A 16,743-nucleotide genomic window follows, 5' to 3' on the forward strand; every position below is an offset into this window, starting at 1 on the left:
GACCAAATAATTCCTTTAGGCTGAACCATATGAGAAGCCCCTTTCCCTGTGACGAGAGGCCCCTCCCCTGTGAAGCAGGGACTCCATCCCACAAAAGAAGCAGAAAACATCGCAGGCGCTCTGCCTTGGCGGCTCAGGTGGAGCCACATGACCCAGGCTCCGCCAGTGAGAGAGACACACTGCGGTGACGTGATGGGCAGACCCCGTGGGATCCATCTGGCAGGTGGAAACAGCCGCGTTCAGGGTCCAGATCTGACAAGTCTTCGCAATGAGCCCAGTCATCTCTGCGGCCCCCAGAGCACCTCCCACCATTGTCTGCCCTGACCTTCCTTCCTGAAGTTATCCTTCCCCACTTTGTCTGTAGGTCCACTACATGTTTGTATCCTGGAATGATACCTTGTCTGCTTTTGCAGGGTGTGGACCTTCATCCAGATGGACTCATACTGCAGTTCCGTCTTGTGGGTGCTCGATGCTGTTTTTGCCTGTACTGATTCGCCCGTATTGTTGCTTGTGGCCGCAGTGCATTGATTTTTCCCCCTGGGTCTTATCCCACTGGATGAGCACATCCCGGTGTGTTTACCTATTCCACTGTGGAGGGAGAGCTGGGATGTGGCTGGACCTTTGCTGGTTGGTATCTCTTGCTATAATGGGGCTAAGGAAAAAAGAAAATCCTCACCTCCGCCAGTGGCTGGGGGAAATACCAGGGTACATCTGAATATTGCTTGGCTTGGTTTGGTATAGGGCATAAAGAGGTTAAAAACATGGTCTCTGTCACCTTATATCTCAAAACTTTGATATCATTGTGACCAAGAAAACCAAAGCAAAGCCTAGTGAAGGGAGTGGAATTATCTGGAATTGTAACGGTTTCAAAGACATGGCATGGCAGTGAAGCAGAGGACGGAGCAACAAGCAGTGCCTTCAGTCATGGACATCCGAACTGTGCGCTTGGAAGAACCAGCAAGGCCCACACAATTATTTACATCCATAAAATATGAAGACATACCAGAGTGTGAAGTCTAGGAAATTTCTCAGAGCAAGCAGCCTACTGATCAAGGAATATTTGTTAGGTGTCTACTTTGCGCGAGACATTCCGTTAGGTATTGTAGGAAGTACACAGATGTTTACAAGATGGAGGAAAAGATGCTCTAGATCTTGAAGAGCTTAGGCATCGACTATCAGTAGATACAGGGACATGTCTGCTAAGGGTCAAGTGAATGGCTGTAAGGTTTCTGCTTTACTCCTGGGTTACAAACTCTGTGAAAGCAGGGACTGAAGCGGTTTTCTTTCTTTCCTTTCCTTTTCTCCCTCCCTTCCTCTGCTTTATTTATTAACTTGAGAAAGAGCACAAGCAGGGGGAGAGTGGCAGAGAGAGAGAGAGAGAGAAGCAGACTCCCCACTGAGCAGAGAGCCCGATGTGGAACTTGATCCCAGAACCCCGAGATCATGACCTGAGCCAAAGGCAGACGCTTAACTGACTGAGCCACCCGGGCGCCCCAGCAATCTTTCCATTGTGTCTCCACGGTTTTGGATAAATGTGTGAATGAAGAATCTGGAATCATCAGGAAAGACTGTGGAGAAGAGACATCTTTTTATTTATTTACTTAATTTAAATTCAACTAATTAACATAGAGTGTTTTATTAGTTTGTGGGGCAGAGGTCAGTGATTCATCGTTTGCACAGAACTCCCAGTGCTCACTTCCTCACATGCGGTCCTTAATGCCCATCCCTCAGTTACCCTGCCCCCCGCCCACCTCCCCTCCAGCAACCCTCAGTTTGTTCCCTGGAGTAAAGAGTCTCATGGTTTGTGTCCCTCTCTGGTTTCATCTTATTTTCCCTCCCTTCTCCTATGATCATCTGTTTTGTTTCTTAATTTCCATGAGTGAAATCATGTGATAATTGTCTTTCTCTAATTGACTTATTTTGCTCAGCCTAATACTCTCTAGCTCCATCTCTGTTGTTGCAAATGGTAAGATTTCATCGTTTTTTTTTTTTTAAATATTTATTTATTTATTTATTTATTTATTTATTTATTTGACAGAGAGAGATCACAAGTAGGCATAGAGGCAGGCAGAGAGAGAGAGGAGGAAGCAGGCTCCCTGCCGAGCAGAGAGCCCAATGCGGGACTCGATCCCAGGACCCTGAGATCATGACCTGAGCCGAAGGCAGCGGCTTAACCCACTGAGCCACCCAGGCGCCTGATTTCATCGTTTTTGATGGCCGAATGCTATTCCATTGTGTATATCACATCTTCTTTATCCATTCATCTGTCCATGGACATCTGGACTCTTCCCATAGTTTGGCTATTATGGACACTGCCGCTATAAACATTGGGGCACACGTGCTCCTTTGGATCATTACGTTTGTTCCTTTGGATAAATACGTAGTAGTGCAATTGCTGGGTCATGGGGTAGCTCTATAACTTTTTGAGGAACCTCCGTACTGTTTTGTAGAGCGGCTGCCCCAGCTTGCATTCCCATTACATTGCAGTGTAAGAGGTTCCCTTTGCTGAGAAGAAGGTCTTGGTGTGAATGCTGAAGGGAGTTAGCACTGACTCGGAAGAGTAGGAACGAGGATATAGAATAGGTAACGGGGCTGGGCCTTGGCCTTGGGGATGGGAGAGAGGAGGAAGCCAGGTTGCAGCCAAGAGCTCTTCAGGGAATGAAGTGGGGAAAGGGTCTGGAAGGATGGGGTCGGGCTCCAAAGTCAAGCTCTTGAATGCCAAGTTAAGGAGTTTAATTTTATTCTACACTAAGTGAGAACAATTGCATTGCAGTGCACTGAACAGGGGAGAAAAACGGTTACAGGAAGATTTATGTTTTAGAGGGATGCAGAAAAGACTGTGTCAGTTGGGAGCCAGAGAGAACTGGGATCCCTCTCTCTACTTGGTTGGGGCTTTTTTGCACAGTAGCAGCTGGAGGATGCCCAGGGCTGGTAAGAAGGGACAAGCCCTGAGGCACAAGCACTTTTCAAAGTAGCTTCATATATTCTACTGTTCTTTTGGCCAAAGCAAGTCACCTGTTCGGTCCCAGACTCAGGAGGGTGGAAAATAATGACTTCTTGATGGAAGGAGAGGCAACGCCACAAGGCAGACAGGAGGATATCTGTCTCCTGTCTATAGGAATAGGAAGGGGTGAGCTTCTGGCTATTTTTGAAGCCTCCCACCCTGGGCTAGGGGCTAAAGAAAACAGAAAGCATTAGATGCTTGGGGGTTGGGCTAGAGAGAGCAGAAATGCATGCATCTACGTCCGGGAACACATTAAATATCATAATCTTAAAATCTGATCTGCTTACTCTAATTAACCCAGAAATTATGCAGATCATTTCGGACAAGTGTTTAACCCAGCTCTCAGAACCCGGGTGTCTAGAAAAACAGACTCAGAGACTTTGTCTTTCGGTGGTTCTTTCGGTCTCTGAGATATTTTAAAAATAAAACTGAACATTGCATTTAAGCAGTTGGAAGCATTCCTGGTTTCTTATCAGCCTGTGGCAGCAGGGGCACTCCCTCAGAGCAAACCCCGCGTTCTGGTCCTCCCACTACCGACCATTTACAGCCTCCTGCATCACAGGCACGGTGTATGGGGTTGACACGCTTTTTGGAGACCTTAGAAACATTTTTTTTTTTTAAGTCATGAGAAAACCTTTAACTCAAAATTGCAGAAGACACTAAAAAATCTAGATGCAGATACATCATTAAAATAATTTGAAAGCAATTTCTAGATTTTCTTACTTCCTGAGAGTTCTCAATTAGAGATGCCCCCCAAATCGCAGAGCCAGCATCATTTAAGCGACCTCTCTGTGGTCAAATGAATCCCGAAGTAAAATGATAAACATCCAGCGAAAATAGAAAAAAACACACAGCGTCCAGCGGGGATGAAGGACCGTGTTTGGTCTGCTAGGAGGTCCCCAGTATGAGCGTCTGCCGAGGGCCTCCCGGGGGCGACTCCACGCGCTCGGCAAGGGCCTCGCACTCGGGGCTGTCCACGCTTTCCAGGCGGGAGACGCCGCGGTCGGAGCCACGGAGCCGGGTCCTTCGTGGCCTTGGACCCGCTTTGGCGGAGCGCCAGTTCCGCGGGAGACCTGCTGGCCCGCAGGCCGCGCCGGGCCACGAAGATCCCCCCCTGCCGGGAGCAACTGCACCGAGACTGTGGCCGGCCGCCCCGTTATCCTTCAAAGAGGAAGACCCCGCTCCGGCCGCCCCACCAGGGTCGCGTCCCCAAGCGGCTGGGCACTGGGACCCGGCAGCCCGGCTCCGGCCTCCACTTCCGGGGGGCGTGGCCCCACCGCCCCCGCCTCCAGTAGACCACGCCCCTCGGCGGCTCCCGTTAGTAAGGTGCCGCGGCGCGCTCCTCTGACGCGAAGCGCCTTCCTCTGACGTCAGGCCCCGCCCCGGCCCCGCCCCGCGCCCGCCCTCCGCAGCCTGAGCGGCTTCGCCTGAGGCGGCGGCTGGGGAGGCAGCTGAAGCGGCTGAGGCGGCTGAGGCGGCGGCGGGGACGGGGGCTGCGGTCGCCGACCCTGGGGACGGCGGTCCGCTGTCTGCTTCCGTCCCGGAGCGGCGGGCGATGGTGCGGCGGAGCGCGCGGACGCGGGCGGCGCGGCGGCGGGCATGAGGGAGGATGGAAGGGCAGGACGAGGTGTCGGCGCGGGAGCAGCACTTCCACAGCCAAGTGCGGGAGTCCACGGTGAGCCGGCCCGCGCCCCGCGCCCCGCGCCCCCGCGCCCCGCGCCCCCGCGCCCCGCGCCCCCGCGCCCCCCGCGGCCGAGCTGCCAGCCGCCCCCCGTGCCCGGCGCCTCCGCCCTCCTCGCGCCCTGCGCCCCCCGGCCCCGCCGCCCCCATCTCCCCGGGCCGGCCGCGCCCTCGGCCACGCCCCCCGCCCCCCGCCCCGCGCCCCCCGCCCCCCGCCCCGAGCTCTCCGCCCTCCGTGCCCGGTGCCCCCCTCCCCCTCCCCCGCGCCCTCGCGGAAGCTCCGGTGGGCGCAGCTCCCGCGCGGGCCGCTGGGCGCTCTTCTCGTCGCGGGGGGCGGACGCCAGCCCGGCGGACCCGCGAGCGTGCGGTGCCCACTGGCGGGCCCGGGAGCCGAGCGTGCGGTGCCCACTGGCGTTGGCTCAGGACCCTGCGGGTTGGGCCGCGGCCGCGGTGCTCGGGGGCCGCTCCCGGGAGCCGTCGCGCCGGGGCTGCCTGTTCCGACCCGCGCTCGGCCTCGGGCACCCGTGTGCGCCTCCCGTCCCGCAGCGCAGCGCGCTGTGCGCGTGTCTGTCCCCGTGGCCGCGCGGGGACCGTGTTACGTGCGCGCGTGTGTGCGCGTGTGCGCGTCCCCTCGGCGGACCGACGGCTCGCGCGGTCGGCCCCGCGGTCGGCCCCGCGGTCGGCCGCAGCGCCGGGAGCCGGGGAAGAAGTTGTGCTGCGGGATGTGTGCGGCTCTCGGCCTCGGGGACCGAGGACCGCCCGGCCGGGCCCTGGCTTGGAGCCGAGCGCATTGCGCGAGCGGCGGCCGGGCGACGGCGACGGCGGCGCGGGGCCGGGGCCGGGGCTTGGGGCGCGCGCATGCGCCTCTCGCGGCCGGGGCCGGTTCCGAGCGCTGTGGCCCCCGCGCGGCCGCGGCTCCGTGCGCCCCTGGGCCGGCTCGGCGCGTGCCGCGCTCGGGATTTCAGCGCCGCGGGCAGCGCGTCCTCGTCGTCCTGTTTCGGACTTGGTCTTGCACCAACCAGTGTACGCGCTTCCGGGGCGACGGACGGGCGTGTGTGGCCGTTGCCGCGCTGTCGTGGGGCGGCTGCAGGTCCGCCCCGCAGGCCCTTCCGCCCGGACTCGCAGGTGCTGCCCGCTTCCGAGGACGGTGCTGGGCCGCGGCGCGGCGGTTGGTTCCCGGTGCGCGGATGCTTTCGCGCTCAACGCCGGACCTCCGGACGAGAAATCCTTGGTTCTCCGGGTCGCGCCGGCAGAAATTGTTGGATGGTCCGTCCCGGGTCCGCCCGGCTCCGGCCGGCTCGGGAAGGCCGTGCCCGCTCCCAAACCGGAGGACCGTCTCGCCTTCCCGATTCTCTCTTCCCGTTGCCGTCTGCGGGTCATCTGGGACTTGCGTTTCGGGGATGTTTTGAGGTAGGCATCTTCATTCTTTCCGCCACCCGGTGTCCAGGCCCTTTAGCTCCGCGTCCGGCCTCTGCCATGACTTCGGTAGCTCCACTCGTGGGGGTTAATTCTGTGCTCCGCGTTGTCCACGGATCTGTTTGCCGTCTGCCTTACTCTGCAGTCAGTCGCGCGGTCGGCCGTCGGGGCGGAGGAGCGGGCTGGCGTCGGGGTCGCCCCGAGCCACTCCCTTGGCTGCTCGGGAAACAGCCTAGTTGCGGGGCGCCTGGCAAAGCGCCCTAGTCCCGCGCTCGTCCGCCGGGTGGCGGCTGCGGGCTCCGCAGAGCTGTGCGGGTGCCGGCACGCGCACGGGTTTCCCGGCTTCGGCGTTCTCAGACCACTCGGAGCGCACAGAAATACTTGAGTTTTCTCCGACACGTGTCGCCAGTACTTTGGCTCAGCGATATCTGGGGTTTGCCCTGTAACGCCGGAAGCTTTACCTTTTCCCTGATACATACGTAGCAAGTGATTCACATTTTCACGTGTCCAGTTCACGGGCATGACGCGCGGCCGTCCCTGGACCTTTGCTGTCACTCCGCGCCGAGACCGCCCCGAGTCCTTTGTCCTTCCGGCTCTTGGGAACCGCGGCTCCGCTGGCCCCCGCGCCTGACCCGCGCAGGTGTCTCACGGAGTGGGATCCCGGAGCTTGGCCCTCCGCGTCCGGCTCAGCGCTCAGCGTAAGACGTTCAGGTTTCGTGCGTCCTGTGGCGCCGGACGGTCTTTCCTTGTTGACGCGACGCGGCGGTCACTCGCATCGACGTGCGACGCGCTGTGGATCGCTCGTTCGTCCCCGGGCGACGGGCTGTTTCCTGGCCGTTGTAGGTAGTGCTGCTATGGGTGGGTGCGCGGGTACCTCTTCCGGACCTTTCTTTCGGTTCTTCTAGATGGATGCGTCCCGGAGGGGATTGGTGGGACCGCATAAAAATTCCATGTTTAACGTTTGGGACCGCCACGCTGTTTTCTGTAGGGCTGTGCGTTTTCACAGGATTCCAGGACTCCAGCTTCTCCGCCAACACGTGCTGTTTCCTGTTGTTTTAAAGCACAGTAGTTACTCGAATGGGTGTGCAGTGGTTTTTATTTGCATTTCCCTGATGATTAGTGATGCTGAGCACTATTTTAGGTGCTTCCTGGCCGTTTACATTTGTCTGTCTTCTTTGGGGAATTATCTGTTTGAGTCCTTTGCCTGTTTTGAATTGGGTGGTTTTGTTGTTGACTTTCAGGAGTTCCTTATATATTCCCTTATTAAATGTCAGATTTGCAAATATTTTCTCCCATTCTGTGTGTTGCCTTTTTACTCTACTGATAATGTTCTTTGATGTACAAAAGTTGTTAATTTTAATGAAGTTCATTTTACGCATTGTTTTCTTTTTTTTTTGCCTGTGCTTTTAGTGTTATATTCAAGAGCTCATCACCATGGGGCACCTGGGTGGCTCAGTCGGTTAAGTGACTGCCTTTGACTCTGGTCATGATCCGAGTTCTGGGATCGAGCCCTGCATCAGGCTCCCTGCTCGGTGGGGAGTCTGCTTCTCCCTCTCCCTCTGTCTGCCTCTCGGCCTTCTTGTACTCTCCATCTGTCAAATAAATTAAAAAAAAAAAATCCTCACCAAATTCAATTTCATGAAAATGTCTTCCTGTGTTTTCTTCTTAGAGTTTTAGAGTTTTAACTCTTAACATTTGGGGTCTTTTATCCATTTTGGGTTAATTTTTGGGTATTCTGTGGTGTTTAACTTATAAATACTCATGGAATAATTCTGTTTTGTCTTAAGTATTATGAATATTTCTGAATTCTCTTGTCAATTACTTCAGTGGTTATGTAGCTAAAATCTGTTTAACCAGGTGGTAATGATTTTTTTTCTTTCCTTCTTTTGCTGGCTCTTTTTCCTTTTTCTTTTGAACTTAAGATTCACAGAATTGGATTAATTATAATCCTGGGTTCATACACAAATTTTTCATTGTTTCATGTGTGACCTGCTTTTGATTAACCTATTTTTAAATAGTATGCACCCCACAAACTACTACCCAGGATACCAAAACATTGACTCGAGCTTATTAAATACCCAGCAGGAGAAGTGAAATGTGGACTGTAATTTATATGTTCTTATTCTTTATACCTTCCATAGCTGCACAGGATCACTTGTCTTTCGGTCCATCTATTTTTTTTTTTTTTTTTTAAGTAGGCTCCACACCTAGCGTGGAGCCCAGCAGGGGGCTTGAGCTCAGAACCCTGAGATCAAAGCCGGAGTTGAGATCCAGAGCTGGTTGCTTAACTGACTGAGCCACCCAGGCATCCCTGTACTCTATTCTTTGAGTGCATTTACTTAGATGGTATCTTCCAAGTGGTTTTCTTTTTTTTTTTAAAGATTTTATTTATTTATTTGAGAGAGAGACAGTGAGAGAGAACATGAGCGAGGAGAAGGTCAGAGGGAGAAGCAGACTCCCCATGGAGCTGGGAGCCCGATGTGGGACTTGATCCCGGGACTCCAGGATCATGACCTGAGCCGAAGGCAGTCGTCCAACCAACTGAGCCACCCAGGCGCCCTCCAAGTGCTTTTCTTAATGTTGATGCCACTTTTACCGATACAGCTATTATTTTAAAATGGTCACAGATCAATAACAGTACATAACCGTATTTATTTGGGGTACATAACAGTACCCCCAGAAATCCTCGTAACACCTTCACTAAATTAATAATAAATTATAATTATAATAAATTAATAATAATAAATCAATAATAAATCATATTTACTGCGTGCTTACCAGGTATCTCATTTGAGTCCCATAACAAGCACATGAAGTAGGTATTTTGCAGCATGTAGCCAAGGTGGCATAGTTAGCATGTGACGGAGCGAGAGTTTGAATCCGGGCAGGCTGATTTCATAGCCCGTACTATATTTATAGTCCTATAAAATTTAAACCTCCACTGTAACAGGGTTATGTGGGATCCAGCTAGGTTGATTACATAAAATGCTTGTTGTAAGGCTAATGAAAGGACCAGGGAGAACCTATGAACCTAGCTGGCCGGGAATTTTGGGGTCTAGCTGCACAATTTAAATTCTTCCTTATTCTGGTTGTAGCATTTTTGGGAACAGTTCTGGGGTTCACTAGAACTTTTTCAACAGTGGAGATTTTAGGACCCCTAATTTACATGGTTTCCTTTTGGCCAAATAGAGTGGGGATACAACGGAGATGCCAGGAGCCATCTTCTCTCTCCTTCTTCCGTAGGTGAGTTTACCGGCCTTCTTCTGTCAGGGTCTTGCCTTCATCTCCATGGCTCACTCCATCTACTGCAGATAAAAACTTTAGCCCTTCCCTCTTGAGAATAGAGGTTGAGCAGAAGATGGGAGCCAATGATCAATCTTGTATCTAATTTTGAAATGCAGTGTCTGGAGGTCTGTAGTCTTTTCTGAGCTTTGTCACTGTTCTCCAGCCAAAGACCATAGGAATATACTTGTAGTTGGACAAGTTAGGCTGATTGCATGTTGCAGTAAGGGGAAATGCATACCACTGGGAACTGTGGGGTGTTTCAATAAGAAAACATTTGAAAGGAGCTTTTAAAAATAGGATTTGGGCTTGTGTTGGGTGAATTGGAAAGAATTTAAGGACACGGGGCTTTGATCTGTATGGATGCTGTTAGGAAGCGGAGATAATTTTATGATTGAGTATCTTAATCTGATACAGAAGGAAAGAAAATTGGGTGGGTTGAAGCTGAAACTAATTTGAAAAGAAGCAAGTCATTCATATAAGCCATGGTGGGGAGATATTTGGTCATTTAAAAAAAAAAAAAGATTTTATTTGTTTATTTGTGCCCCTGAAGTGCTCCTGAAAGCTGTTTATTTTCAAGAGGAGAATCATCAAGACCTAGCTGTGAGGGGCGCCTGGGTGGCTCAGTGGGTTGAACCTCTGCCTTTGGCTCAGGTCACGGTCTCGGGGTCCTGGGATCGAGCCCTGCGTCGGGCTCTCAGCATGGCGGGGAGCCTGTTTCCTCCTCTCTCTCTGCCTGCCTCTCTTCTGCCTACTTGTGGTCTCTGTCTGTCAAATAAATAAATAAAATCTTAAAAAAAAAAAAAAAAGGACCTAGCTGTGAGTCCCTCACTCTGAGTTGCTAGTGTTTGTAGTGACAGCAAAGCCTAGCTTGGTAGCAGCAGGCCAGCTTCCAGATGTCAGGGGCTGCTTTTCTCTTTCTCAGTGTGGTCCATAAAGTCTTATATGGTATAGAATGGTGTAGTAGAGGTAAATCCAGTAGCTGAATATATTGATTTTATAACATAGGTGAGTAAAAAGGAATGGAATAGCGGTATAGAGGAGTCTCTGTATTTGATTTTGCTAAACTGGGTTAAATGAACTTCCCCCGGTAGGTGGTACAGTAGCCCACAAAGATGTTCATGTGGTAATCTCTGGAACCCTGTATGTTATCGTACATGGCAGAAGGGACTTTGCAGATGTGATTAAGTTAAGGGAGAGATTGTCCTAGATTATCTGGGTGAGTGCAGTGTAATCACAAGCGTCCCTACAAGAGGGAGGTGGGAGAGTCAGAGTCAGAGAAAGAGAAATGACAGTGAGCAAGGGGTAGTGTGAAGCACCTTGAAGATAAGTTAAGGGACGTGAAGAGCCTCCAGAAGCTGGAAAATGCAAGGGAATGGATTCTCCCTAGAGTCCGTAGAAGGAGCTAGTCTTGCTGACATCTTGGTTTTAGCCCAGTGATACCCATGTTAGATCTGTGACCTTTAGAACTGTGAGGTAGTAAATTTGTGTTAAGCACTGAGTTGTGGTAATTGGTTACGGCAGCCACTCAGAATCCTTCATCAGGAAGGAGGCTTTGACCTTCATTGCTCTCCCTGTGACTCTGCCCCACTTCTCTCCAGTTTTGTACTTGGGGTTGAAGGAGCCTGAGGCATTTCTAATGGCATGTAAGATTTTTTTCTTTCTTTTTATTCTTTCTGTCTAAAGTAATAGTTGGAAGTGCATTTCCTGAGAGGCATAGACATTTCAAATAATGCCATATCATTTCAGCACAATTTCTCGTGTTAGTTTTCCTTTTGTTTCCAAGCTAATTTATATAGTAGGATAGACTATATATTCTCTGAGAGCTCTGCTTTTGTTTTATTCTGCACGGTATTTGTGAAAGGTAATTATAGATACTTACTCATGATGATAAGGTTTTGAAGATTACATATAAATATAGTAGTATAGGTTAATTTTCTGAAAACCTTGGTGGTAAGATAATTCAAAGAACATAAGGCATTAAAAGAAAACACATGAGGCGATAAAGTTCAGAATTTATCTTTGAAACCCTTGTAAATGTTTTAATACTTAAGAAGAGATGATTCAGGGTGCCTGGGTGGCTCAGTGGGTTGGGCCGCTGCCTTCGGCTCAGGTCATGATCTCAGGGTCCTGGGATCGAGTCCCGCATCGGGCTCTCTGCTCAGCGGGGAGCCTGCTTCCTCCTCTCTCTCTCTGCCTACTTATAATCTCTCTCTGTCAAATAAATAAATAAAATCTTAAAAAAAAAAAAAAAAGAAGAGATGATTCAGAAAGGACACACAATAAAGACAATAAATTCTAATTTTATGTATCTCTTGTGTGTTAGAATTTTCAGAATCCCCTTCCCTACAATTTCAGTGGGATCCTTGTGATGCGTTTTGGATTGTTTTGAAATAATATGCATTAGGAGAAGTATTTCCTTTTCTCTCTTTTTCCATCCAGATGGCTCTCTGATATATGGTTCAGAGTTGTTGACCCCTGGGACCAGCTCCTCACTCTCATTCCACGGGCCCGGAAGAACGTGTGTGCTGGAGGTGGGAGATGGTTTGGGTGCCTTTTCCCGGTCGCTGGGTGTAGAACCCTAGCTCTGCCTGTGACGACTCTCCGTCAGAGCACTTATCTTTTATGTTCCTGTTTTCCTTCTGTCCCCACAAATGGTAGTGGGGTACCTTCTGCAGCTCAGATATGCCTTCCCAGGGTGACATTGTAGAAACCATTTCTCTGTCTTCCCACTTTACTTGTCTTTCTATTGCTGACCCATCTCCACCAGGAGTGACTTGAAATTTGGGGGTGCCAGAATTTTTTGTTTTTTAAAAAGCTTTGTAGAATTAAATTTGCATGAACTTCAAATTGTGTGAGGGGAACTTGAAGTTGGAGAGGGAATATAATATCATTTGCTTTTCTTTGTTGATGTTTTTGTGGCAGGACTTGTGATAGAACTTGTGTTTCATTTGTGTAGGCCGTAGATTCTCTAGATAGAATTGTTAAAGTATTCTGATATTTAATTATATCAGTTTTTCACATACCTTCTTCGGGGCTTAGGCATCAGGAACATTCCACATAACTTTTACTAAATTAATTTTATTTTTAGGGAGAGAGGGAGAGAGTGTGTGTGGGGGAAGGGCAGAGGCAGAGGGAGAGAAAGAGTCTTAAGCAGGCTCCCGGCACAGAGCCTGATACAGGACTCGATCTCGTGACCCTGAGAGCATGACCTGAGACAAGACCAAGAGTCAGACGCTTAACTGAGCCACTGAGGTGCCCCCCATGTACTCTTTAATGTGCATTTTTTGGCCTTTAGAAGTCATTCATCTGACATTAATTTTCCTCAAATCTATGTATCTTTCAAAGAACACCGTAACTAAATATGGAATTTGACAAAAAGTTGACCAACTAGGACTGCAAGCAGGGTTGTTTCACTAGCATACTAATTCATGATTCTGTAGTGATTCTTTGGGATTGATGTATGAATTTGTTGATATTGCATATTTGAATATCAAATGTATTATTGAGGCCTATACTGTTGTTATTCATAGTGTAATATTTTCCTTCAAAACCCCAAATTTTAACTATTTTATTGAGAGCCTGAGCTTTTCCTTATTGCACAGCAGTGCTGAAAGCTGAACAAGGAGGTACATTTGTTGGGTTTGGATTGGGGCAGCGTAGGTTCCAGTCATATCTTCACTATTTACTAGCTGTGTGACATTGGGAAAGTTCCTTAGTCTCTTTGGAACCTTAATTTTCCTGTCTATGAAAATAAGGTAAGCACCTTATTATCTTTGGTACAGTTGTAAATTGGACTGTTTTCTTAATCTCTTTGCTGTTTCATTATTAGTGTATAGAAATAATGCAGTATTAGTTTTTGAGACTGATGTGCTGCCTACTGCACTAAGGAGGTAGGTGCAGTATTTATTTACTTAAAATGAACATGTAATGTACTATTAGCCCCAGGGGTACAGGTCTGTGAATCGCCAGGTTTACACACTTCACAGCACTCACCATCGCACACACCCTCCCCAATGTCCATAACCCAACCACCCTCTCCCTACACCCCTCCCCCTGGCAACCCTCAGTTTGTTTTGTGAGATTAGGAGTCTCTTATTGTTTGTCTCCCTCACAATCCCATTTTGTTTCATTTATTCCTTTCCTATCCCCCAAACCCCCCACGTTGCCTCTCAACTTTCTCATATCAGGGAGAGCATATGATAATTGTCATTCTCTGATTGACTTATGTTCCTCAGCATAATACCCTCTAGTTCCATCCACATCATCGCAAATGGCAAGATTTCATTTCTTTTGATGGCTGCATAGTATTCCATTGTGTGTGTGTGTGTGTGTGTGTGTGTGTGTATACCACATTTTCTTTATCCATTCATCTGTCAGTGGACATCTAGGATCTTTCCATAATTCTGCTATTGTGGACATTGCAGGTGCAGTAGAGTTTTAAATGCGAATATAGGGATATTGAACCCATGTGCAATCACTGAAATTATGCATTTTATATTTAGCAGTACATGTATGTATATATATTTTGTTCTCACCAGAACAGTGGAAATGCTGCACAAAAACTCAACTGTTTTTTAAAAAATTTTATTGAGATGTGATTCACATATCATATAATTCACCCAGTTCAGTGGCTTTTAGTATATTTAAGAGTTGTGTAGCCATCATCACAATCTAATCCTAGAATATTTTTACTTATCTCCAGGGGGAACCCAATGCACATTAGCAGTCATTCCCCATTTCCCTCTGAATTCTCTTCCCTCCAGTCCTTGGCAACAGCTAATCTACTTTCTGTATGGATTGGCCCATTCTGGGTATTTCATGTAAAGTGAATCATGCAATGTGTGTTTTTTTGGTGTGTCTAGCTTCATTCCGTTAGCATGATGTTTTTGGGCTTCATCCGCATTGTAGCATGCATCAGTACTTCATTCTTTTTTGTGGCCAAATAATATTTCATTGTATGGATGTGCCACATTATGTTTATTCATTCTTTAGTTGATGGACCTTTAGGTTTTTTCCCACTTTTTGGCTCTTACGAAAAATGCTGCTGTGAACATTGATGTACAAGTTTTTGCTGTGGATGTATGTCTTCATTTTTCTTGGATGGAATTGCTGCGTTGTTTGATACCTCTGTGTTTAATATTTTGAGGAACTGTCAAACTGTTTTCCAAAGTTGGAGCACCATTTCACTTTTCTATCTACAAACATTTCAGTTTTTCTGCATCGTCTTTAACACTTGTTATTAACTGCCACTTTAATTTTTTAAAAAATATTTTATTTATTTGGCATAGAGAGGGAGAGAGCACAAGCAGGTGGAGTGGCAGACAGAGGGAAAGGGAGGCAGAGGGAGAGGGAGAAGAAGTAGGCTCCCGCTGAGCAGAGAGCCCAACATGGGGTTTGATTCCAGGATCCTCGGATCAGGCATGACCTGAGCCGAAGGCAGACACTTAATTGATTGAGCCACCCAGGCACCCCTTGTTTTTTTTTTTTTTTTTTTAAAGATTTTATTTATTTATTTGACAGAGAGACAGAGGGGGACTACAAGCAGGGGGAGTGGGAGAGGAAGAAGCAGTCTTCCCACTGAGCAGGGATCCCGGGACCCTGGAATAATAACCTGAGCCCAAGGCAGATGCTTAACAACTTAGCCACCCAGGCGAGCCCCCCTTGATTTTTAATTACAGTCATATGGTGAGTATGAAGTGTTATCTCATTGTGTATGTGTGTGTGTGTGTTTTTTTTTTAAAAGATTTTATTTATTTATTTGACAGAGAGAGATCACAAGTAGGCAGAGAGACAGGTAGAGAGAGAGGAGGAAGCAGGCTCCCTGCTGAGCAGAGAGCCCGATGCGGGACTCGATCCCAGGACCCTGAGATCATGACCTGAGCCACCCAGGCGCCCGTATGTGTGTGTTTTAAAGTTTTATTTAAATAATCTCTACACCCCACGTGGGGCTTGAACTCACAACCCCAAGATCAAAAGTTGCTCTCTCTTCTGACTGAGACAGCCACACACCCCTCATTGTGGTCTTGATTTGCATTTCCCTAATGACTAATGATGTTGAACATCTTCACATCTGTTTATTGGTCATTTGTGTATCTTCTTTGGCAGAATGTCTGTTCAGCTTTGTCCTTTTTCAAATTGGGTTCTTTTTTCTTCTTATTTTTGAGTTGTAAGAAATCCTCATATATTTTGGACATCATGCCCTTATCAAACATAGGACTTGCATATATTTTCTTCTATTCTGTGGGTCATCTTTTCACTTTCTTGATTGCACAACAAAAGTTTTTAATCTTGTTCAAATACAATTCACCTATAAAATTTTTTTTTATCACTTTTGTATTTAAGTCATATTTTAGAAAGCCTTGCCAACCAAAGGTCATAAAGACTCTTATACTTTTTTCCAAGAATTTTACAATTTTAGCTGTCACATTTATATGTGTGATTCACTTTGAGTTAATTCTTGTGTATGATAAAGAAAGGGGCGTATCTGTTTTGGTGATCTGTCTCTTTAGATCTCTAGCTCACTTTTTAATTTTTTCTTTTTTTTTTTTGAGTTTTAAGAGTTCTTTCGTATTTTGGGTTCAACTTCTTGAACTGGCTATGTGTTTTATACAAATTTCCACCAGCCTGTGGCTTGTCTTATCTTAACCAGTGTCTTTCACAGAAGTTGTTTATTATAATCCTGTCCAATTTATTATTATTTTTTGAATAAACTATGCTTTTCAAGTTGTATCTAAAAAGTTATTGTCAAACCCAGGATCACCTGCATTTCTTGCAGTTTCATGTTTTACATTTAAGACTGATCTATTTTGAGTTAATTTTCGTGAAAGTTATAGGGTCTGTGTCTAGATTAATTTTCTTTATATATATATTTTAAATAAATTCAGTTAGCAAACATATATAGTATATCATAATTTTAGATGTAATTTTCAATAGTTCATCAGTTATGTATAACACAGTGCTCGTCACATCACATGCCTTCCTTAATGCCCGTCGCCCAGTCACCCCATCCCCCACTCACCTCACCTCCTGCAACCCTCAGTTTGTTTCCTATAGTTAAGAGTCTCTCATAGTTTTTCTCCTTCTCTGATTCAGACTTCTCATTCAGTTTTCCCTCCTTTCCCTATGATCCTTGGTGCTGTTTCTTATATTCCACGTATGAATAAAACCATATGACAATTGCCTTTCTCTGATTGATTGATTTCTCTCAGTATAATACCCTCCAGTTCCATCCATGTAGATGGAAATGTTAAGTATTCATCCTAATGGCTAATATTCCTTTGTATGTATATGTATATTATCTATCTATGTATCTCACATTTTCTTTATCCCTTCATCTGTCTTGGACATCTCTGCTCTTT

At 47.7% G+C, this 16,743-nt stretch overlaps 1 protein-coding gene across 3 annotated transcripts in view; it reads left to right on the top strand.

Annotated features, from left to right (window-relative positions):
• The first annotated feature begins 4,472 nt into the window (after positions 1 to 4,472).
• Positions 4,473 to 16,743, top strand: part of LMBR1 (limb development membrane protein 1) — a 157,509-nt gene continuing 145,238 nt past the window's right edge. For all 3 annotated transcript variants that reach the window (XM_032303985.1, XM_032303987.1, XM_032303986.1), the window contains exon 1: positions 4,473 to 4,679. In XM_032303985.1, the coding sequence (XP_032159876.1) occupies positions 4,614 to 4,679 (66 nt within the window). In that variant the 5' untranslated portion in view covers positions 4,473 to 4,613. The remainder of the gene's footprint in view (positions 4,680 to 16,743) is intronic.

The sequence above is a fragment of the Mustela erminea genome, chromosome 11 (assembly GCF_009829155.1).
Source record: "Mustela erminea isolate mMusErm1 chromosome 11, mMusErm1.Pri, whole genome shotgun sequence".
Taxonomy (NCBI): Eukaryota; Metazoa; Chordata; class Mammalia; order Carnivora; family Mustelidae; genus Mustela; species Mustela erminea.